Source organism: Miniopterus natalensis, chromosome 9, assembly GCF_054644295.1.
Source record: "Miniopterus natalensis isolate mMinNat1 chromosome 9, mMinNat1.hap1, whole genome shotgun sequence".
Lineage (NCBI taxonomy): Eukaryota > Metazoa > Chordata > Mammalia > Chiroptera > Miniopteridae > Miniopterus > Miniopterus natalensis.
This window is the reverse complement of record NC_142089.1, coordinates 16,956,085-16,979,180: the sequence shown is the minus strand read 5'-3', so window position 1 is coordinate 16,979,180 and position 23,096 is coordinate 16,956,085. Positions and strand designations below refer to the sequence as shown.

General features: G+C 53.2%; 1 protein-coding gene across 2 annotated transcripts in view; it reads left to right on the top strand.

Annotated features, from left to right (window-relative positions):
• The window catches only part of LAPTM5 (lysosomal protein transmembrane 5), a 104,942-nt gene extending 81,846 nt beyond the window's left edge, over positions 1–23,096 (top strand). For both annotated transcript variants that reach the window (XM_016217164.2, XM_087820826.1), the window contains 7 exons: positions 13,845–13,938; positions 14,595–14,671; positions 16,004–16,132; positions 16,863–16,985; positions 18,147–18,242; positions 20,229–20,321; positions 21,551–23,096. In XM_016217164.2, coding sequence (XP_016072650.1) covers positions 13,848–13,938; positions 14,595–14,671; positions 16,004–16,132; positions 16,863–16,985; positions 18,147–18,242; positions 20,229–20,321; positions 21,551–21,640 — 699 coding nt within the window. In that variant the 5' untranslated portion in view covers positions 13,845–13,847 and the 3' untranslated portion in view covers positions 21,641–23,096. The remainder of the gene's footprint in view (positions 1–13,844; positions 13,939–14,594; positions 14,672–16,003; positions 16,133–16,862; positions 16,986–18,146; positions 18,243–20,228; positions 20,322–21,550) is intronic.

The window sequence follows — 23,096 nt, the reverse complement described above, 5'->3', positions numbered from 1 at the left end:
GCAACATTCTCGGAAGATCGGTGTGGTTATGCAGAGGAGGCCCCATGGGAAGCAGGCCCCTGGTCCTTAGCCACGCTCTGCCACTAACTGGCTGTGTGACCTTGGACAATCTTCTCTCCTGGGCCTTATAAAATGAAGGGTGTGTAGGAGGTGTGGACTGGCTAGGAGGTCTCAAACTCCAGTGCCTCCAGGGGCCAGACAGGGCATGTGAGTGAGTGTCGTGGGGCAGCTGGACCTGTGGTGACATGGGGGGCCTGTTCTGGGGCTACTCTGGGAGCTGCTCTCTGTTTCCGTTGATTGTTGCCATGAAGGAATGTGGCCCTGGCAGTGGCTCCCCTGATGTTTAGAGAAGGAGGGAACACAGGCTATGATGTCATATCTTCTGATGTTTCCATGTTGGTGACTGATTCAAAGTAAAAAAATAATCCCTGTGCAGGCAAGCCAAATCCACTTGCAGGCTGCCTGGGCCCTACAAACCCCAGACTCTGTGACTCTCAAGGTTTCTTCTTTTTTTTTAAAATATACCTTTATTGATTTCAGACAGAGGAAAGGAGACGGAGAGAGAGAGATAGAAACATCAATGATGAGGGAGTCATAGATCGAGCCCACAACCTGGGCATGTGCCCTGACTGGGAATCGAACCCGGATCACCTGGATCCCAGGTCGACGCTCAACCGCTGAGCCACGCCCGGCTGGGCAAGGTTTCTTCTTGATCATGCTGTCTGAGGTCCTGACCTGTACATGATGACATCAGTGACATGATACACATGTCATTAAGTGATATCAGTGCCTGCCCACAGAGCTGGATAATCTGTGGGCAAGTGATCAGGGAAGACTTCTTGGAGGTAGTGCCATTGGTAGAGGCATAGAGTTGGGTTGTGGGGAGTATGGATGGGGGAGCATGGGTATGCAGAAGTGTGGAGGGTGAAGGACATTGGCTTGTGCAGGTGACACACTACACAGACCAACCTGGAGGCTTCAGGTTGGGGAGCAGGAGGTAGGAGGGGCTTAGAGTGACAAGCGAAAGAGTCTGGACCTTCACTGTTGATATTTTGGGCTGGAGAATTCTTGGTTGTGGGGACTGAGCTGTATGGTGTAAGATGTTTAGCAGTATCAATGGCCACTACCCACAAGATGCCAGTAGCACCCTCCAGTTGTGATAACCAAAAATATTTCCAGACATTGGGAAATGTCCCCTGGGGGCAAAATCACTTTATAGTGTGAGTCATGGGGAACCATGGTGTGAGAAACACTTTATAGTGTGAGTCATGGGGAACCATGGTGTGTTCTAGAGCAGGAGGTATGAGAAGAGAGGAGAAGCCTGGAAACTGTACGACTGGCTCAAGCATCTACCTCTGGACTGGGGTCCTTCGTTGATTCCAGTGGGGGTAGTCCTCCTGCCCCTTCTATGATAGGCTTCTGCTTCTTCCCAGAAAGGGCAGGGCCTGGCCCAGCAGTTGGGTGGCAGGTGTGTTGTCAGGGCCTTGAACATCTGGATGGAAAAAAGGAAGCCACCCTCCAGATGTGTCCTTCACCAGGTTCGTCTTCATCTGGAGCCAGTCAAGGGTGACGACCCTGCACACTGAGCTATTCATAGACTTGGCCCCCCTGGGGAGGGTTAAATCGGGTCCTGGGTGTCTTGGGAGGGCGTCACACATTATGGACTCATCAGGAGCGTTATTGCTGGAGGACCCTCCAGTGTCCGATGGCTGGAGGGCCTTCCTCAGGATTTTGCTGGGTGTGGGTAGAGGATTCGCTGGGTCGCAGATGATTTCTAACCCAAACTTGCACAGGTAGTGCTGAGTTCGAGAACTTTCTTAAAGGGGCCACTTTGGTCCTCGCTTAGCTGGCAGCCGAAAGCATGTCCTAAGTCGATGGCAGGGGGTGCCTCGAATTCCATCAGAAAGCATCGCCTGATGGAGCTCACATCTGCTGATTCCAACCATGTAGCGACAGGACATGGGTGAGGAGGAGAGGACCTGGTGCTGGCCCTGGTTGTCTCTCGGTTACAGGATTTCGAGCTCTAATTGTTTTCCACTTTTCTCTATTTTTGGAACAATGAGCATGATTACCTTTTAAAGTAAGCTTTTTATTTTGGAGCGGTTTTGGATTTACAGAACAATTTTGAACATAGTACAGAGTTCGTGTCTACCGCACACCAGGTTTCCCTTATTGTTAACACCTTACACGAATGAGGCACATTTGTCCCAGTCGATGAGCTGGTATCGTCCACTGTTATTAACCGAATCCAGACTTCATTCGGCTTTCCTCAGCTTTCCCCTGCTGCCCTTTTTCTGTTTCAGGAGCCCATCCAGACTCCTATGTTACATTCAGACCTTAGTTTTTTCTTGGCTGGGCGTTTTCTCAGGTTTGCCTTGTTTTGGATGACCTTGACAGTTTTGAGGGGTCCCGGAGATGCGCTTTATTGAATATTCCTCAAAGGGACTTGTCTGATAGTTTTTGCTTGGCTGGACTCGAGTAACTTGTTTTTGGGAGGCAGACGGCAGAGCTAAAGTGCCATTCTCAGCACATCGCATCTCTGCTGATGTTGACCTTGACCAGCTGGCTGAGGGGTGCCTGCCGCCTTCCCCACTGCAAAGTTAGGGTACCCCCGCCCTGCCCTGTCCTCTTGGGAAGGAAGCCACGGCGCACAGCCCACACTTGAGGAGTGGGGAGGTGTGCTCCCCCTCCTTGGGGGCAGAGTAGCCACATAAATTATTTTAAATTCCTCATGGGACATTTGTTAGTTCTCCTCATTTATTATATAAATAAATGGTTGATTTATGTTTTTATCAGCAGGGCCTCGTAGATATTTATTTTATACTTTGGGCTATAATCCAATGCTACTTTATTTATTTGGTTGCTCAAGTGTACTACTTTTTAAATTGGAAAAAAATATAGCAAAACTACCTCTGCTATTTAAAGGAGTCTCTAGTGAGTGCAGATAGGTTCTCGAACATGTCTTTGTTTTTTCTGCTCAGCCTCAGGCCAGGATCCAGGCCTGATTCATTCATGGCCTCTGCCCCCCAGGGGCTCTAGCCTGTGTGTGTGTGTGTGTGTGTGGGGGAAACTGTGACTGTGGCTTTGATGGATGACAGCGCTGGTTATTATGGGGGCACAGATGAGGGCTCTTAGCCTTGCTCCTGGTGGAGGTGGGGGATTCAGGGAAGGCTTATTGGAGGGGGTCTGAGTGCTAAAGGTGAGTAAAACTTCGCTTGGGTGTGTTGGGAAAGAAAGGACATGCCAGGTAGAGGGAACAGCATGAGCAAGGGCTTGGAGTTGGGGAGGCCCTGCGATGCTTTGGAAACCCTGAGAAGTTCGTGAAGCTGGGTGGAGGAAGGGATGGCTGTGAGGTGAGGCGGGGGAAGCTGGAGAGGTCAGCAGGGGATGGGACTGGACCAAGTCCCTCGCTTCTTTCAGGCGTCATAGCTAACATGATGGACCTCTGCCTGGTCCAATTCTTGAATTTTACAGATGAGAAAACAGAGGTCCAGGATGGTCCCTGACTTGCTCAGGTCACACAGGGAGGTTGAGCAGGGCCTTCCCCTGGGTCACCACTACTGGCACACAGGCGTGTGGAATAAGCCAGTGAGTGAACAAATGAATTCTTTACCAGGCTCACAGGCTAAGGGTGGTCCGAGTATTTGGAAGCCCTTCATTTCTTCTTTATGGTCCAGCTCACAGAAAGCTTCCTCCTCCAGGAAGCCCCCCAGATTTGTCCTCCTTAGAATTTCAGGGGCTTCTCTCTCCATTCTACTTTGGAATAGAAAAGATCACAGACTTCTCTTCATCGCTAACTCTCGATGTGACCTTGAGCAGACAGGCGCCTTTGCTGTCTGGGCCTCAGTTTCCTCATCCATTAAATGTGAATAGTGGTGCCTGTCTCAAGGGTAACCATTTCAAGGTATGGTGCTGATGTGTCCCTACTGTAGTGGGGTGGGGTGGGGAGCTGGCAGACAAGTGCCCAGAGCAGGCCACAGAGGCTACTCTCCTTTTCAAATCTCAGCTGTTTCGGCCCTTAAAATAGGCCCCAACTGTCAGATGAGGAAAGCCCCGGTTGACAATCTGTTACATTCTTCGCCTTCACGCCCAATGCCCCCGTGTGGGCCAGAGAAGCCTTCATGCCTAATGCCCCCATGTGGGGCAGAGAGGTCTGGCTCTGTGGTGCTATTGAGAGTCTAGGCCCTTCCTGGAGGGGTGGGGAGGCTGGTGGGGGAGGGTGAGAGTCTCTGCCTCTCCCAGCACCCTGGCTGAGGCAACTGAGCTGTGCTCCGCATCTCTGGGGTGTGCATCCCACTGTCTAGTTTATAAAACGTTGGAGGCCCATAGATCACTGGACCCACTAGGACGATGGGGAGAGGCGCGCAGGGCCCACTATGGGCAAAGCTGGGCTCTTCGTGCCACACCAGGTCTGGTGGACTGAGTGACAATGGCCAGTCACTTGTGTGAGCTCAGCCAGGGTGGCCCAGACCCCAGCCTGGGCCTTATCCTCTCCCCAGCTTCTTGGTTCTTAGGCCCAGAGGAAGGGAAGGAAGAGGCTTCTGGGAGCAGGAGGAAGGTGGTGTCCCCATCACCAGGGGTCACCTTGGTTGGAGGGACTCACTGCTGTCAGAGGACCACAGCTAGGGCAGGCACCAGGCAGGGAGAGGGTCCTCCCTGGTGCAGGGACTGGGGCCCCACTCAGATTGGCCTGTGGCTGGCGGGCAGAGCCTGGGATGGGGGGGCAGTTCCTCTGTCACCGCCCTGTCCCGAGCTCCCAGGAAGTGAGGCTTTTATTTTCAGCCCAGGGCAGTGGTCTGGAACTAGGACTTTGCTCTGAGGTCACTATGAGGCCTGTGTTGGTCTCCCAGGGGCCTCTACCTTGACAGGGGAAAGGAGGGGTGCACAGGATGCCTAACCAGGCGTGAAGCTGGTGGAGGAGCGGTGCAAAATGAGGCTGCTGGCGCCTTGCCCTTCCAGTCCTCAGCCCTCCACGGGCCAGTGCGTCCCTTGCAGCCTCAGTTTTCTCCCCTGTCAAATGGGGGTCATGATCATGATCTGCAGAGCCATCTGGAGTCTCAGAAGAGACCACCTGGCACCTAGTCGGCACCCCACAAATGACAGCTCCTACCAGAACCCCCACTTGACAGAAGAGGAAACTGAGGCTCAGAGGGGCCAGGCTCTTCTGCTGCTCTAGACTGTGGCAGGGGGAAGGGAGGGTTGGGTGGGGGGTGGTCAGCTATACTATCGGGGAGCCTTGCCCTAATCACTTTTTTCTTTTAAACAATTTTTATTGAAGTGTAGCTGACATGCATATTATGTTGGCTTTGGGCATTCAACACAGTGATTCCACATTTCTGTACCTCATGATGTGATCACCACTATTCTAGTAACCATCTGTCACCGAGCAAAGTTACTGTATTACTGATTGTATTCCCTGTGCTCCACGCCACACCTTGACTTCTTTAGCTTATAGCTGGACGTTTGTACCTCTTATCCACGGGCCTTGTTCTTATTAACACAGAGCCCTCGTGGAAAGATGCTGCCCCAATTTCACCTGCAGAATGGGGCCCATGGGACTGATAGCAGAGCCGGCCCCCAAGGCTGAGGCGAGGGTGAGAGGATGTGTGCCGGTGTTCAGAGGAGGACCTGCCTCTCCTACCTGCTCAGCAGCAATAGCGATACTTATCACCATGGGGCATGGGGGGCTGTGGCTCTGAATGTAAAAGGGGAAGTAATGGTTTATGGGGACAGATTGCGGGGTACAGGCTGTTTCCCTAGAAACTAGGGAAGCGGAGGATGACAGGGGCCCAGGCCAGGCCTGAAGGCTGAATCTGTGCCCCTGAATGGCTGCCCATAAAAGGAGATTTGGTGACTTACTCTCCACCCCCAAGAGTGGCAGAGGCCACTGGAATTTATTGGGCCAGGAGCTTTACCCTCAGCCCCCGTTCCTTGCCATCCTGTCTTCTTTCATAGGGGCAGGTCCGGAAGATCAGAAGGCAGAGGGCATGCCTTGCTGGGTGCCACGGGCTGAGCACAGGCAGGGGAGGGGCTGAGGATGACACACTGGCTTTCCCAGGTGGCCCTGGGCCAGAGCTCGCTGCTCCTTGTATAACGCTCTTGTCCCGGCAATTTCTACACTGCGGGATGGTAAACAGCTATGAGCGTGGTCTGTTGGCCTTTGCATGAACTGTCCTTTCTGCCTGGAGTGCTTTTCTTCTGTCCCTGCCAGGCCCAGAGTCGCCACCCTTGTTAAACCATAGGCCCCCCAGCTTCTCCTACATCCTTCCACCAGCCCAGCCACATGGCAGCTACCATTTCCTGGGGGCCTACCCCGAGTCACAATTTCTCAAGAGAAACATCTTGCAGTTTCCTGAATACGTCTCATCCACTTTTGCTTTTGCTCCTGCCATTCCCTCTGCCTGGAACACCCCTCTCACTGCTCTTTGGGAGAAATCTTTGGCTCACCACCTCTCAGAAGCTGAAGCCCCCTCCCGGACCCGCGCTCCCAGGGCCTACCGCTGTCCCAGGGCAGCTCCCGCTCGCAGCTGCCATGTGCTCATATCTGGGGGCTCATCCCTAGAGTCTGACACAGAGTAGGGGTCAGGCGATCTCTATTTTATTTTACTTTTGTAAATCTTTTATTGATGTATAATTGACATATCATCAGTACACATCTGGATGAACTTTAACAGAGTGAACACATCCATGCAGCCTCTACCCAGATAAAGAAAAAGGGCAGGACCAGCACCTGGAGGCCCCTAGTGCCCCCCTGCCCCCACTGACGTCTCCCAGCGTGTGTGGTTCTGGGACGACACAGGGATGAGATCACACACGTGCTCTTGGGCCGCTTCTTTCTCCCGACAGTATGCCTGGGAGCTTCCTTCATCTTGCTGTGCGCAGCCAGCTCATTCCCCCGCCCCCCCATAAAGTACTTTGTTTCGTGAATATATAACAATGCATTCGCCTGTTCTTTTGGGGGTGAGGAATATCGGGTGTTTCCAGCTTGGGGCAGTTACGAATAGAGCGGCCACTGCCTTGGGGACCTAGGGTTTGGTTTCCACACACAAGAGCTTCTGCGGGCCAGTCCATCTTCTGAACCTTCCACTTTGGGGGCAGGCGTATGTCACCTCACCTACTCTGCACACCGGTTTACTAGTGGGTGGGTCCTTTTCTCTATTCTACAGATGAGGCAACTGAGGCACAGAGAAGTAAAGTGGCCAGGAGGGGACAGAGATGGGGGGAGGGAAGCCAGTCTCTGGGGCAGGTGCGGGGAGCCTGACTGGGGCTGCAGCTGAGCCGAGGCTCCGGGAGGGGGGCGTCGTGATGGTATCTGGGCTGCCCGGGATGTGGCTGGGGAGGTTATGCTGTTGGGGAATGGCCCCCACCCGGTTGCCCCCTGATAAGCTGCGACAGGAAGTCTGGGGTGGGGGTGGGGGAGGGGAGCTTCCTCTTGCTGCTGACACATCTGGTTCTCTTCTCCTTCCAGAAAACTTGGGGGGTGGGGCCACAGGGAAAACAGTGGGCCTGGGAGATGGAAAAGACCGAGCTTCAGGACAAGGTTGGTATGATAACCATGATGGCCTAAGTGTGCAGGGCTCTCAGCCCCTAGGCCCTCTGAGCGGAGGCCAGGGTGGAAGGGAGAGGGTGCAGGAAGGGGTGTGCACTTGGGACTAATTTTGCAACCTGCATTATTTGTGGGGGAAGCGTTGAGATCAAGCCCGGGCTCAATTGCTTGTGCAACTTCTGCGAAGTCACACACATCCTGCCCCCTGTCCCGCCCCACCCCAGCCCATGAGAAAGTGGGGGAACGATTCTGATCTCACAGACTTGGTAGGAGGAGGCAGTGAAGTTCATGGACAGGGACGTGCCCTCGTCCCGCTGGCACATAGCAGGTGCTCACTGAGGATTGCCTTCTCTGTCAGTTTTATCCCCCGACATCTCAGAGGGTAGGTCTCTGCCTGCCTCTGAAAGAATGGGTCCTGCACCCCCAGGAGGTCCAAGAGAGTGGGCCCAACTTCTGGAGAGGGAACTGGCATTTGAACCCCAGAATCAAGGGGTCCGGTGTTGCCATGGTCTTCATCACCATCGTATCATGATGTCACCGCCACTATCGACATCATCAGCAGCAGCAAGGCTGTGTGATCACTGCAGTTAATCGTCACTTCCCAGCATGCTCACCGGTGTCACCTCTATCACCACCATCACAGCCACATCCACTGTCACCTCTATAATCACCACTCACATGATCATAACTGTTACCACCACACCAAACCCAGTGACATGCAAGCCAGTCCCCACCTCCCAGCGCGGCCACCGTTGTCAGCCTCTCCCTACCAAAACTTCTGCTATATTCAGCTGTGGCATCGCTGTCATCTTGGGCAAGGCCATATTTAATAGTGCCCCTTCCCCCACCGACCCTGACCCCTGACACCCCCCCCCACCCCCGAACTCCTGCAACCTTTGTTTTAGCTCAAGCCCTTGGTCGCACCTCAGGAAAACAGAACCTCTGGCATCTTGGCCACTTGCCTCACTGCTCAGCTTGGGGAAGTTGTGCTTGTTTTGGAGAAAGAAGGAGCAGGGTTGGGGGTGGGAGTGGGAACAGAAACCAGGGAGAAGTAGCAAGAAGAGGTAGAAAGGGGAATGGAGGGTGGGAGTGGCAGTGAGGGGGGCTGGGCACAGGCAGAAATGACTCAGTCACACAGCCTGAGCCCTAATGGCTGGTTCTGCCTCTGCGACAGTCTTGCTGTGTGACCTCAGGCTGCTTGCTACTTTTCTCTGAGCCTCATTTTCCCACTGGTAACATCCTCTCTCTCAGAGAGGAGGCATTCCTGCCCCCAGACCCCTGGATCTGCACTGCCAGAGTCCGGGCCTTTGCACATGATGTTCCCTCTTCCTGGAATACTTTTCTTCCTTCTCTGTTGGAAAACTCCTCTTCATCCTTCAAAGCCATGCTCCAGCCCTTCCCATTTGTGAAACCCTCCCACATCTTGCAGGCAGCGGTGATCACTTCTTCATCAGGGACCTTAAACTCCCTGCGTGTCCCCTGTCATGGCTCTGAACACACTGTTCACCCATCAGGTTCTGGATAAGCCACTGACACCTGCAGACCAGGGTCAGTGGCTTATCCAGACAGGACCTGGACGTGGCATGTGCTCAGAGAGTATTTACTGGACAAATAAACAAGGGGAAGACTGAGCACCCACACAGATTAACAAACACTGCCCGGCAGTGCTAGTTTATGCAGTGCTTGCCCTATGCCTGGTTCTGTGCCAGCTGCCATTTGACCTAACAGCAGCCTTACAAGGCAGGTCCGGTTATTATGCCCATTTCCCAGACCAGGAGACCGAGGCTCAGAGAGCTTAGTGGCTCACTCAAGGGCAAAGAGCTCGGCTTAGGCCCAGAACCATCTGACTCCAGCACCTGGCTCTTAACCACATGATCTCACCTTGTGAACTAAGGAATAGAGGGTGAGAAGATGCTGTGATGGAGGAACAGGTGGGTGAGTGAGTGCTGTCTGCCCGGGCTTTGTAGGAGGAGAGAAGCCCTGTTCTAAGAGGGTGTGGGTCTCAGCCCAGCCAGGCCCTCCGAGCTCAGGGAGAGGGAAGCAGAGTCCAGGTGGAAGCCGGGTGGGGGTGGGGTGGAGGGAGGTGCGGGAAAATGAAGGCCTGGGAAACTGGATCCTGGGGTTTCCAGGCTCTCCCAGCACATGCTGTAGGTAAACCAGGTACTTTTCCACAGCTGCAAATGGCTCTTGGTTCCAGATCTGGGTGGAGCAGTGAGGGGCATCTGACCAGCAGGGTGCAGCTCCGGGCTGGGAGCCTGGCTGTGACCTGCCACAGTTTGCAAAAGTTCCACTCCTCTGACTCTCATGTGTTCAATCATCCCAGTGGCAGTGGGTGCAATTGGAGTGTCTCTGCTCATTGACTGGAGGGGGAAACTGAGGCCAGGGAAGAGCCAGGGCCTGGCTATGGTAGGATAGCAGTGAGGCAGTGGGGGAGGCGTCTCATCCTGCTCCAGCTGCTGTGTCCTGTGCTCTGAGTGTCCAAAGCTGAAGGAGGATGGGCAGAAGGTTGGTGGGACCAGGGGCTGGGCCCTCAGCAGTCACTCGGCCTTGAGTGGAGCCCTGGACCCTGGGAGCACAGGCACCGGGGCTCAAAGCCCAGCCAGGCCACATGACACAGAGCATGTGAGTACCCCCTGAGCCTCCATTGCCTCATCTGTAACACTGGGAAATGTTGCCTTCCTTGCAGCGTTTGGGAGCTTGTGGTGCAGGCCTCTGGGTACAGATCTGAGTACACAGTATGCGCTTAATAAGTGTCAGTTTCTCTCCATCCCATCTTCTAGGTTGCTGAGTCTCCTATCTTTCTCCTGGATTGGGGACTGTTGTCTTTTTAAAATATATGTATATATCTTGATTGATTTCAGAGAGAGAAAGGAAGAGAGAGAGAGAGAAACATCAATGATGGGAGAGTTATTGATCGGCTGCCTCCTGCACGCCCCCCATCCCGAGGATGGAGCCCGCAACCCGGGCATGTGCCCTGACCTGGAATCCAACCGCAACCTCCTGGATGCTAGGTGGATGCTCAACTGCTGAGCCACACCCGCTGGGTGGGACCTGTGTCTTTGTTGAAGGTTAGGGGCCCGAGGAGGGCCTGAGTCAGGCTCTGAGGCTGCCTTGCTCTGTGACCTGGGGCTGGTTCTTGTCTTTTTGAGCTTCAGGGTTTTCATCTGGTGAAAGGGGTCAGAACCATATCCCTCCTCCTACAGGATCGTAGAGAAGGTGAAGTGGGTGAAGGGTGAGCTGTTTTTAAACATAGACGGGGAGTTCCCCATCTCACAGGGAGCCCTGTTCTGGTGCTTGCTGCTGCTTCTTACACAAGCTGCGGGGAGAGGGGGGGCTTCAGAAGGAGGGCATCCCTCTCTGACCCCCCTGAGGCACTGACATGGGAGTGGGGACAGGCCTCACGGAGCCTGGAGGCTGGGAGATGCTGGGGGGACAGTGGAGAGGGGATGAAAATCAGACCTAGGGTTTGAACCCTGGCCCTACAGATTACAAGCTGGGAAGCCTTGGACCTCTCTGAGCCTCGCTTTCCTCAGCTTTGAAATGGGGGTGGGAGAATTAAGAACAGTCCCTTCACTGGGTTGTGGGAGGATCATTGGGATGGTGTGGGTGGCTCACCTGGCCCACGTGGAGTCAGGCTGTACAAATGTGCCTCTCCTTTCTGGGGTTACAGGACATTCAGGAGGGGTGGTTGGGGTGCTAATGACAGAATTTCAGTCATGGTGGCAGGGTCGTGACAGCTGCTTAGGTTCAGAATTGAGGAATTGGGGAGGCGGGAAGGTTTGGGAGTTAGCAGCAGTTTCCAAAGAGCAGGGCGATGCTCAAAGTGACCACTGGGGTCTCAGGATGACAGTATTAGAATTTATAAAAATTTCAATCACATTCTTTATTAATATCTGAAATTTTTATATGTATGTTTCATGATGTTCATGAGAAACTAGGATAGTAGCACAGGCATACAATTTAGAAATAAAGAAACACAGAGGAGCATGTTCAAAAGGTTCACTGACATAGGTGTGCAATCAAAATATCTGAACCCTCAGGGGTCAGGGCTAGCAGGGGCTTTGAAGGGTTTGAGGGGCAGGGTATGTGGGATGGCACCAGGACAGCACCGGGAGACTTGGACTTCAGTTCTACTTTGTCTCCAACTTGCTGTGTGTCCTTGGGCAAGCCACCTAACTTCTCTGAGTTCATAAAACAAGCAGAGGGAGCTTATAAAGTAAGTGGACGAAGGCTCTTTTCAGCAACTGCAAGTTGGGATTGTCTGATTCTGAGCTTCATTCCACATCTCAGACAATCCTGGATTCTTGGGACTTCAAAAGTCTTTTTGTGCCACACCTGGACTGGGGACTGGTGTCTTCTGTGGAAATTAGGGGCCTTCCTAAGCCCAGCTGTGACTCATCTGTGCTCTGCTTGCACACTCCCTGGGATGGGGAGCTTACCACCTTGCAGGGTGCCCTGTTCCCTGTCCTGTCCTAGACTGAACTGTCGTCTGCCTCCCTTTCTCTTTCTCTCGTTAAAGCTGAAACTGGGAGGAGAGAGGCCGAGGAAGTAGCTTTTCTCTCTCAGGGCTGTTTCATGTGGCTGTTAGCAACAGGCCCCGCCGCATCTGCCTTCCGTTCTGGGCTGCTCTCAGCCTTCCTGGTGAAACAAAGCCTGTTTGGTTCCCCAGGTGGAGAGGGCAGCTAGAGCAATCTCATTGTCAGTGCGCCGGCGCCCTGCTGCTGGTATTGCCTGACCACCCCTTGTAAGCTCACATCAGCCAAAAGCAGGTTATGTTTGTTGAGCATCTACTGCCAGGCTCCAAGATCAGTATTTTGCAAATACAATGCAATTTATTCCTTACTAAATCCAGCGATTGCCATTTTCCAGATGAGAAAACTGAGAGGTGAAGTGGCTTGCCCCAGGTCACACAGTGACCCGAATTCAAACCCATCTCTGTCTGACTCTGGAGTCCAGCTCTACATTACTCCTCTGTGTTGTCCCTTTCTGCCCCACTGAACAGGATGTAACATGGCAGAAAGACAGACTGAGACCTGTGTCTGAGCTAAAAAAATCCACATAGTCAGCAAGGGGGAAACAGATGGTGGGTGTTGGGTTGCCTGTCAGCTGAGCATGAATTACCAGAGCAGGGCTGCCTAGAAGCCATTGTAAACGTAGACCATATTAATAGAGGTAGGACACCTACTACGAGGGAGGAGATAGTCTTGCTCTTAGTGTGGGTAGAAGGTGCCCAGAGAATTGTGAGTGTGGTGGGGGAAGGGCAGAGGGCCTGCTGCAAGGACAAAGACATGGAAGATTCTGAGTTCCCTGTGACTGGAAGCATTTAAATAGAGGCTGCATGGACAGGATTCCTGCACTGGAAGGTGGAGGGCATGGGCAAGGTGACCTCCCATGTCCTTTCAAATTGCAGTTTTGTGGCTGGACTTCATCAGTTGCTTGGGCCACCCCAACACTCATCTATCAAATGTGCCCCTTCTCTATTATTCTCCTGGGGTCCATCAATCCATCCATCCAGCCACTTATTCATCATATAAAACAGCTACAGGGTGAACAAGAGAGACACAGGAAACTATAGTCCACTGGGGACAATAGTAATAATAATAGAAACATAGACTGAGTGCTTACGATCTGCCAGCACTGTAAGTGAATTTATCCCATTTGTTCCCACTACAACCCCAGGAGGCAGGTATGGTTATAATCCTCATTTTGCAAATGGGGAAATTGAGGGGCCACGAGGGACGGCTTTGGAGGGCACCCTTGGGGATTCACGAGTCAGGCGCCCCCAGGCCTGTATTGATGACTCCATGAACTTGAAGCTCTCTGATGTTCAGATGCTCTGACTAGGATCCCATGATGCCCAATGCCTGTCATTATAAAAGGGGGTGTAGAGGAGGGGCCCAGCCTCAGCCCCCCATCTCCTCTTCCAGACTGACCTTCAGTAGTTCCAGTTACAGCTTTAATGAGAACATGGGTCTAAGGGCTCCACTGGGATGTTCTCATTTGCTTGTCGTAATAGCCTCCTAAGGTAGCTATGACAGTATCTTCACTTTACAGAAGGGGAAACTGAGGCACAGAGAGATCAAGTAACTTGCCCAAGCTCAAACAGCTGGGCAGAGGAAGAACCGTGATCATGAGCTTGTACAGGCCACACTTTTACCCAGGATGCTCTACTGACCTGCCATTCCATCTCCTCCAGGACCCCTCCTCGCAGGCCCCTGACTGTCCACCCTTGAGGAGGGAGGGGGGCTAGTGGGGAGCGGTGCAGACCCCACTGACTGATGTTCTCTTCCGCCCCCAGATCATGAGTGTCCTGCTGTTCATCGAGCACTCCGTGGAGGTGGCCCATGGCAAAGCCTCTTGTAAATTCTCCCAGACAGGCTACCTCAGGATTGGTAGGTCCAGGGGACAGGAAGAGGGAGCAGGGAAGGAGAGGGGAGTGGGCCCTGGCTGGGGGCAGACAGGCTGGGGTTTGAGGCCCTGCCATTTCCCTTCTTTGAGCCTCAGATCTTCCAGCCGCAAATGGGGCTATTCCACCTGCCCTGACCCGGAGCAGATAGAATGGCGCTTTGCAAACCCACCCAGCTTAGACAGACTTACAGCCATCAGTGGCTGCCCATCACACTAGAAGAAAGTCGTGAAGTCCAGGCCCTGAGGACCTGCCGGCCACAGAAGTCACTTGAATCTCCCTCTGGGCTTCCTCCAGGTCCCCTGGCTTCCGTGCTCCAGCTGCTTGTCTCAGGCCCCTGCCTGCGTGCCCTGTCCCGCAGCTCACAGGCTGCCTCCTCAGAGGCCTCAGCCTGGTTAAGGCAGACCCTCAGCCTGGCCCTTCCCTGCCCCAGTGGGCCCTCTGTTATACCCTCTTGTGTCACCCAAAATGTTCTGTTTGCATCTTTGTAGCCTCTTAAGAGTGAGAACTACAAGGGGGCAGGGCCTGGGCTTTCCTGTTCATTGTCATAGCCCCACACCAGTGATTCTCAGTGTGATCCTAGGAGCCCAATGGGGTTCCCTGGGGCACCTCTGGTCCCTCACTACTCTCCTTGCCTTTCAGCTGACCTGATCTCCAGCTTCCTGCTCATCGCCATGCTCTTTGTCATCAGTGTGAGCCTGCTGGTCGGTGTGGTCAAGGTGAGGGCCCCGTTGGGGGAGGGGAGCCAGGACTTGGAGAACCCCAGCTGCCCTCCTGCCCCCTTCTAGTCACACCCACGGGGTGGCCAGAACTGGCTGCTGAGACCCCACCTGCACCCTAGAGATCATCACTAGTGACCCGCACCCTTCTATAACACAAATGGAGGCAGGGAATTTTGGTAGAGAAAAGAGGAAGAACTGTTTGGAGGAGGGAGGAGGGGAGAATGCAGTGGGTTTTGTAATTTGTGAGAGGAACCAAAGCAGAGGGGCGAGTGTAGACGCATCCACCTCAGTTCCATCCAGTGAGTGCATGAGAGAGACAGGTTGTGGCTCAACCTCCTGAAAGAGGAACCACCTGACCCTTGGCCCAAGGAGAGGGAAAGCCAGACCGGAAACAGGGTCCTTCCTGGGCAGACGGTGGCCTGGCACTCTCAGGGCCCAGACAAGGAGTCAATGATTTGGTGCTAGGTTGGAATGTTTCCACCTCGCATGAAATGTCACTGTCACCTCGGGCTAATGTGATCCTCCCAGCCCTGCAACCAGGGATGGATTCCACCTTGTTCAGGGTGGTGCTTGTAAAGAAATGCAGATGGTTCAGTTAGAAAAATGGATCAGTCATCCCCTGAGGTGCTGAGCCTCAGTTTGGGTTGTTTTGGCCACCTCCTGAGTGATTTTATTCAACCACGTGAGAAACCAAAAAACTACCCTTTCTGTGAACCTGTCCCCAACTGTGGGATCCTATGCAGTAATACTGGTTGCAATGGTCACCTGCCTTCAGTTGAAAGAGAGGGACTTCAGCCTCAGCCCTTTAGGGCCTCTTAGCATGAACGTCCCCAGGAGCGCCCGCAGGCAGGGAGATCTGACTGTTTTAGCAGCACAGGCCTTTCCCACCTCAGGGCCTTTGCTCATGCTGGCTTGTCTGCCTCCAGGACCCCCTCCCCCTTTCTCTTCTGCTTCTTCCCAGATCTATCCTGGTGTCTACACCTCCAGGAAGTCCTCTCTGATCCCTTCTCATCTGTAAAATGGTCCATTCTGGTTGAGTTCTTGAAAGGGAATTCAACCAAGCCTGCCCCTAGAATCCCTGGAGCACTTACCTCTGTAGATAGGGACTCTTCTTGTGTCTCCCGGACACCAAGGCTCCCTGCACTTAGGGCCTGGGTCTTGCCGTCTCCCCATCCCCAGAGCCTCACTCAGAGGAAGTCATGTGGATCCACGCGGGGTGGGAGAATTTGGGGGGGGAAGGGAGCTGCCAGTGAGTGGGTGCATGGGGACATCAGGCTGCATGGGGAAGTGTGCGAGGGACGCCCTGACCGCGCTGGGCCTGCCTTTCAGAACCGGGAGAAGTATCTGCTGCCCTTCATGTCCCTGCAAATCATGGACTACCTGCTGTGCCTGTTCACCCTGCTGGGCTCCTACGTGGAGCTGCCTGCCTACCTCAAGTTTGTCTCCAGGAGTCGGTCTGTGAGTGCCCAGTCCTGCCCTCGACCCACCCAGCCTGAGAAGGTGGGAGGGGCTCAGGCAGTGATGGGAAGCCCCCAAGGCCCCTTCCTAGTTGGTGACCTTCAGCAAGTCCTTGAGTTCCTCCGAATCACCCTGAGTTCCTTCCTCTGTCAAATGGGTCCGGGATGCCATCTGCTCAGTGTGCCCCAGCAGCAGGGAATGAGGCAGGGGTATAGAGGGTGCTCACACATGGCAGACCCTCAACGAATGCCAGTCCCGGGTGAGTCCACAGTGGAGGGAAGGGCGCATGCTCCGCTTCAGCCCAGCCCTGCCTTGTCCCTCGTTTGTAACCGAGCTCTAACGGAAAATAAAGATGATAAAGCCACACTGAGCAGCCACAGTGGGATGCCGTGATGGCTGGTGCCAGTTGCTGACATGGCTCCCCAAAGCTGCTTTCCACGCTTTCCCTGACTCTTGTCCTTGAAAAGACTGGAGAGCTGCACTGTGGAAGGGCCCTGGGCAGGGAGTCAGGACCCTGGCTCTAGTCCCAGTGTCTGCACTGGCCCTTGGTGTGAATGTCTGAGCAACAGGCATCCATTTCTTTCTGGGTGAGGTGGACTAGAGAGGGGCATTGGTACTCTCTAGCAGGGAGTCTCTCAGGCCGAGGGCCCCCCATATGCCCCACAGTACCAGGGCTTCTGGTTGGCCTTAATTGCTGATGTATCTTCCTCCTTGTCTTTGTCTTCCTAAGCACCCCTCCAAGGTCCCACTGATGACCCTGCAGCTGCTGGACTTCTGCCTGAGCATCCTGACCCTCTGCAGCTCCTACATGGAAGTGCCCACCTATCTCAACTTCAAGTCTATGAACCACATGGTAAGCTGGGCCAAGGATCCAGTCCTGTCGCTGGCTGTGTGGGCTTGAGTAAGCTGCTTCCCCTCTCTAAGCCTCGGTGCTTAGGCTGGGCTGGGTTCCTTGGAAGTGGAGCCTGGGAGGAAGATTCTTGTCTGAGTGATTGATTGAGGGAGAGTGTCAGGAAGAACCTTGAAAAGAGAAAGGGAGGCAGGTTAGACACAAGGAAGAAACCAGGCAGATGTGTGGCTTTAGGAGTAGCCCTGCCCCACCCCAGAGGGAGCCTTGGAGTATGAATTGCACCTCAGAAATAATGCTATCTTTTTATTATTGTCTAACCAATTCTCCCCAAACATAGCAACTTGAAACAATAAACAATTGTTATCTCACACAGTTTTTGGGGGATCAGGGTCTCTCATGAGGTCGCACCCAAGATGGAGATGGGCTGCAGACAATGAGGGCTTGGCTAGGTCTGAAGGATTCACCCCCAAGACGGCTTACTCACATGGCTGTCAGCTCTTTGCCTCAATTCTGCACACTGTGCACCTTTAAGAAGGCTGCCTAAGCATCCTCCTGTCGTGGCTGCTGGCTCTCCCAGAGTGGGTACCCGAGAGGCAGAGCAAAGAGAAGACTATGTCTCGGAGGTCACACTCACCTCTGCCACCCGCTAATATCCATGAGAAGTGAGCCCCTAGGTCTGGCCCACACTCGAGGGAGGAGAAATGAGCTTTACGTTTTGAAGGGAGGAGTGTCAGAGAGTGTGTGCACATATTTGCCAATGCCATAGAGGCTGTCCCACTGTGAGCAGTAGCCTGGCACCGTTAGTTAGTCGTTAGTTGCTGCTTCTGAGTTACCCCTGGGGAGGGGGCGATTTCCCAGGGACTCAGGACTAGGTGGCTCGATCAGCCAAGACTGTGCTCTAGGGAAGGGCCTGCCCACCTCCAGCTGGGGGGTGGGGGCACCGCCAGGTGAGGGCCATCTGGGCCCGCAGCGGCTGGGCTGCCGCTCTTGGTTTGCTCACCTGTCAGTGGGACTGATGGTAAGTAGCACCTGCCCCCCAGGGCCCTTGCGGGATCAGCCAAGATAACGGCTGCGCCACACGTGTTCCTGCGTGTGCGGAGAGCAGGCCCGCCACGCCTCCTCATGTGGCCAGAGGCACTGACACGGCCTCCAAATCTGTTGCAGAATTACCTCCCCAGCCAGGAGGGAATGGCTTACAACCAGTTCATCAAGATGATGATCATCTTCTCTGTCGCCTTCATCACTGTCCTCATCCTGAAGGTGAGTGGCCCCTGCTCCATGGCTCCGGGAGGGGCGGCGAGGCTGTGTGGCCCCAGAGCCACTGTGCTGGACTGTTTGGAGGCGGGGGGTACGGCTCCCGCTGCCACCCTCCCTGCTCGTGGCTCCTTACTCCAGCCCTCCCCACACCAGCTCCTCTGAGGTGGGAGCCCTCGGGGACACCCCAGTTAGAGGCAGTGGATCTGCGAAGACCACCTACTTCAGGTGTCAGGAGCTTAGTGTGTAACCCAGACAGGCCCTGATCTAGGGAAGGAGGAGCTGTTCCGTCTGGAATTAGATTCAGAAGGACCTGGGTTTGGATCCCAGCTCTCCCCTCACCAGCTGTGTGGTTACTTTTCAAGTCACGTCTCTCTGGGCCTCAGGTCTCCTCTGTGAAAGGGACATAATAAGTCTTGCTTTGCCCATGTCACAGTTTCATATGATTCAGGCACCAAAATGTAGATGGGTCCTGAGGTCATATCACTAGAGGTTTGGTGATGAGAAGGAGGGAGGGAAATGGTTTTATTCTTCTCTGGGGTGGTTGGACCCAGAGGACAGGGTCCAGTTTCAGGCCCCAGTTCTTAGCGAGACAGTGACAGACAGAGGCTGCAGAGGCAAGAAAAGCTCTGCCCTCCGAGGGACAAGGCAACCAGGGCAGTTCGGCTGGAAAAGAGGTGGCCCAAGGGGGACATGCTCACCATCTCCAAATACTCAAAGGGCTCTCATGGGGATTCTAGAGGCCACAGCTGTGGCCTGAAGCCACAGGGAGGCTGGTGTTGACTCAACAGAAGAAAGGGCTTTAAAAAGTGTTCCTATCAGACTGTGAAAGTAACGTACGCTCATTGTAGAAGTTTAGAAACTACGGATGAGCAGAAAGAAGACAATCAGGCCCCATCCACTCCCCCCCAGGGACCGGCACTCCACGATACCTGGCGCACTTCCTCCCCGTCTTTTATGTGGGTGGTATGAGGAGATGTCGCTGCCTCCTTTCATTGGAGGCCCTGAGCAGCCTCTGGCCTCACCTAATCCAACCTGGAAACAGAACTTCACTCTTTGAAACCTCTCCCCAAAATCCAAGTGCATTAGTGATGGGTAGTGAGAACTTTCCTGAAGCCTAGGGGGGAAACCAGTGTAGGTTTACATCACACACTCGACTAGAGAACTACTCCCCAACCCCCCCACCCCATCTCCACCCCTTCTCCATGGATGGAGGTTATCTCTGGGCCCTCACTCTGCCTCACTGGCCACCCTCCACCTACTTGATTTTCCCCTGGCCTTTCCTACTTCATTCTTCTATAATTCATTTTATTTATCTTTGCCTCCTCTAATTCCCCATCATGAGACTCCATAGAACAAGAGACCTTCCAGATGACAGGACCAGCTCTTCTCCCTTAGGGGGCAGTCTGGGCAGAAACTTGGCTATTGCTACTTGAGAATGCCCCTGGGACCTCACTGCCACCCTGGGAATCATCGCCCCAGCTCTTATTTCAACTGCTAAGAGAAAGCAGTTCCTTACAACATCTGTACATATATATTTTTTGCATTTATAAACATGGGATACTACTGCATACACTGTTTTGTAACCTGCTTTAAAGGCAATATATAACCAATTTTCAAGCAAACCTTTCCCACTGTGAGCTCTGGCTCAAGATGAGCAAGGGTATCTTGGGAGGTAGTGAGCCCCCAGTCACCAGGGGTAGACAAGCAGGATCTGCAGGACTATTGACGGGGGCTTGAGGGTGGCTCAGAAACCTCTAAAAGCCCCTTCCTGTGCTCAGTCTCTGGGGCAGTAAAAAGGGAATTATCTGTAGCACCTGCGACTGGCAGGTGAGGCAACCCTCAACCAGAATAGGGGTCTGAGCTGCAGCAGCTGGATGCTGCCTTCTAGGGTGAGCTGGGACCTCCAGAAAGCGCCCTGCATTTCTCAGGCCTTCTGGGGCAGTGAGGAAGAGGGCCAGCAATGCGCAGCCTGACTCAAGCCTTTTCCAGGTCTACATGTTCAAGTGCGTGTGGCGATGTTACAGACTCATCAAGTACATGAACTCAGCCGAAGAGAAGAGCAGCTCCAAGATGCTGCAGAAGGTGAGCCTGGGGCAGGGAGGGGGGCAAGTGTTAGCTCCGCCACTTGCTATGTCACTTGGGGCAAGTCTCTCTCCCTTGCTGTGCCTTAGTTTCTCCACTTGTAAGATGAGGGTTGGACCGGAAGAAATGTGAAGATCTCTGATAGTCTAGGGTTCTTTCTCGCAGGCACACATTCAGCATTTTCTGCCTCTTACTCTTTGTTGGACTCATAGCCAACCCTGTGGGTACAGAGAAAACTAAGATGCCACCCTGTTCTAGAGGAGGGTATAGTCCAGAGCGAATCCTACAACCCAGTGTGCCGCATAGGGGCAATGGGAGCAGAGGAGGCAGCTGGTCTCATCTGGGGTGTCAGGGAAGGCTTCCTGGAGGAGGTAACATTTGACCAAGTCTTAGATTGTCAATAGTACAGGTTAGCTGGGGAAAGGGCAGGGGCCTTCCAGGCAGAGGGATGAGGTGCACTTAGAAACAGCTGATTGAAGAAGTGATGGGAAAAGGGCAGCTGGTTTCAATTACTTGTGGCTCACTTTCCTCATCTATAAAATGGGGATTGTATTAGTCAAGACTTTTTTGGTTACAAGTGGCAGAAATCCAACTTAAGCTGACTTAAGTTAAAAAAGAAAATTTATTAGTTCACAGAACTTGAAAGTCCAATATATGTCTGGCTCAGGCCTTGCCGAGTCCTGACATCCAGATTGGGATCTCACCCTCTCCATCCCTTGACTCCACTTTCCTTAGTGTTGGCTCCATTTTCAGGCAGCCCTTTCTCCCTGGTGGCAAAATTGCTGCCCAAATCCCTAGGCTGACATCCCATCCTCTCAGCAACCCCCGCAGAAAGGAAGTCCCAGGAGCACGTCTGATTGCACCAGCTTGGGTCACAGGCCTACCCCCAAATCAAGATTATAGTTAGCCGGGCGGATGAAATCCTACTATGAGTGGCCCAGCCTAGGTCATATGTCCACCCCCTCGATCTGAAGGATGGGACCAATTTTTCTGAAAGCACATGGACTGAGAATGCTTTCCCAGGGGAAATGGTGTGTTGCCATCAACATAAGGGGGCTTGATGCTGAACAGGCAGAGGGAAGTCTGTTCACTAAAGGAAGAGAAATTGCACCTGTCTGGTGCACACAATGCCCAGCACATAGCAAGTGTACAAGGCGTGCTAGTCATGTCAGCCTTTTGACAGAGGTTCCTTCTGGCTAGTCATCAGTCCTCATCTTTGTCCCTACCAGGTGGTTCTGCCGTCCTACGAGGAAGCTGTGTCTCTGCCATCCAAGACTCCCGAGATGGGCCCAGCGCCTCCCCCATACTCCGAGGTGTGACAGTGCCAGGCCCCAGCCCTGGTGCTGGGAGGGGCGGAGCTGCCTCGCAATCCCCTTTTTCGCTTTGGTGGCCCCTATGGCCTGGGAGAACCACCCGGCTGACTTCAGGACAACCTGCTTGTGTACCACTTGCTGGCCTGCTTTTCCTACGGGGCCTGGGAGATGCTTGCAACTGGGTCAACCCTTTAGGCTAAATGATTCCTTGGGTCTCTCAAAGATTCGGTCCAACAACACCTGGCTTATTTTGATCAGCTCTGACATTTGTTTAAACAATTGGTCATTCTAAATTCATTGAGTTTGGTTAAATAACGTTCAGCTTGACCAGTTTAACCAAGCGGCTGACAAATTAAAAACACGTGCACTCACTTGTCAGTTCAGTAAAATAACTTAGTCAAACTACAGCAGTCCATTGCACTGGTTTGTAAATAGTTGTCAGTTCACACAGCAATTAGTGACATGACCATCAATTAGTCTATATGTTCACTTCTTCAAATAGCTTGCTAAATAGTTATTGAGTCAGCCAACCCAGTCCATTTAGAATAGGGATTAAATTCAATAATAAAAAAATCAGATTGCCTCCCAAACTATCCAATCCAATCCAATCCAGTCCAGTCCAATCCAGTCCAGTCCAATCCAATCCAATCCAATCCAATCCAATCCAATCCAATCCAATCCAATCCAATCCAATCCAATCCAATCCAATCCAATCCAATCCAATCATCCAATCCAATCCATGGCTGCCCACTCTGGTCCATTCAGTACTTCCGAGTGGCTGAGGAATTGTTAATTCAAGTGAAAATTCAGACAGTTGCCAAACCGTCATTCAACAGCTAGTGCCAGGAAATAGCTGTAGTTTCAATAATCATACAGTCCCTTGGAGCACACATTGTTTTGTTTAAGAGTTGTTATCGTCAATGATCAGTGACTCGTGGCCAGAGCAGTCACATGGTCAAAGCAGTCACATAGCAGTGGGCTCTGTGAAATGGGTCGCCTCAACCACGGTCACCTCTAGTAACGAGCCGTCAGTCCATTCCACAGCCCAGTCCATCCATCGCCAGTTTGGTTGTAGGTGACCTGGTTCTGCCCGACGCTTGTGGTCAAGCAGAAATTCAGCCCTGAAATCAGGCGAATCCATTTGTTGGACTAAATCCACAGGTTAGCTCATTCAAAACAGGCAAACCCTTCGTGGGTGCAGACCTGGCCACGGGGGCTGCTTTTGCTGGAACTGCAGGGAAGTTTTGGCCCCAACACTCCCTCTTTTGCTCGCTTCCCGGAGGACTGGGGCTCCTGAGGGAGCTGACTCGAAGGTGGAGATGGGGCGACAGGGGCAGGCTCTCTGGTGTCTGTTAGGGAGGTACAAAGGGAGAGGGCTGTGCAGGAGGCTCCCCGCCAACACCCGCTCATGAATTGCTTTGTGTGTGACGGGGAAGACGTTTTAATAAAGCAGTGACATGCT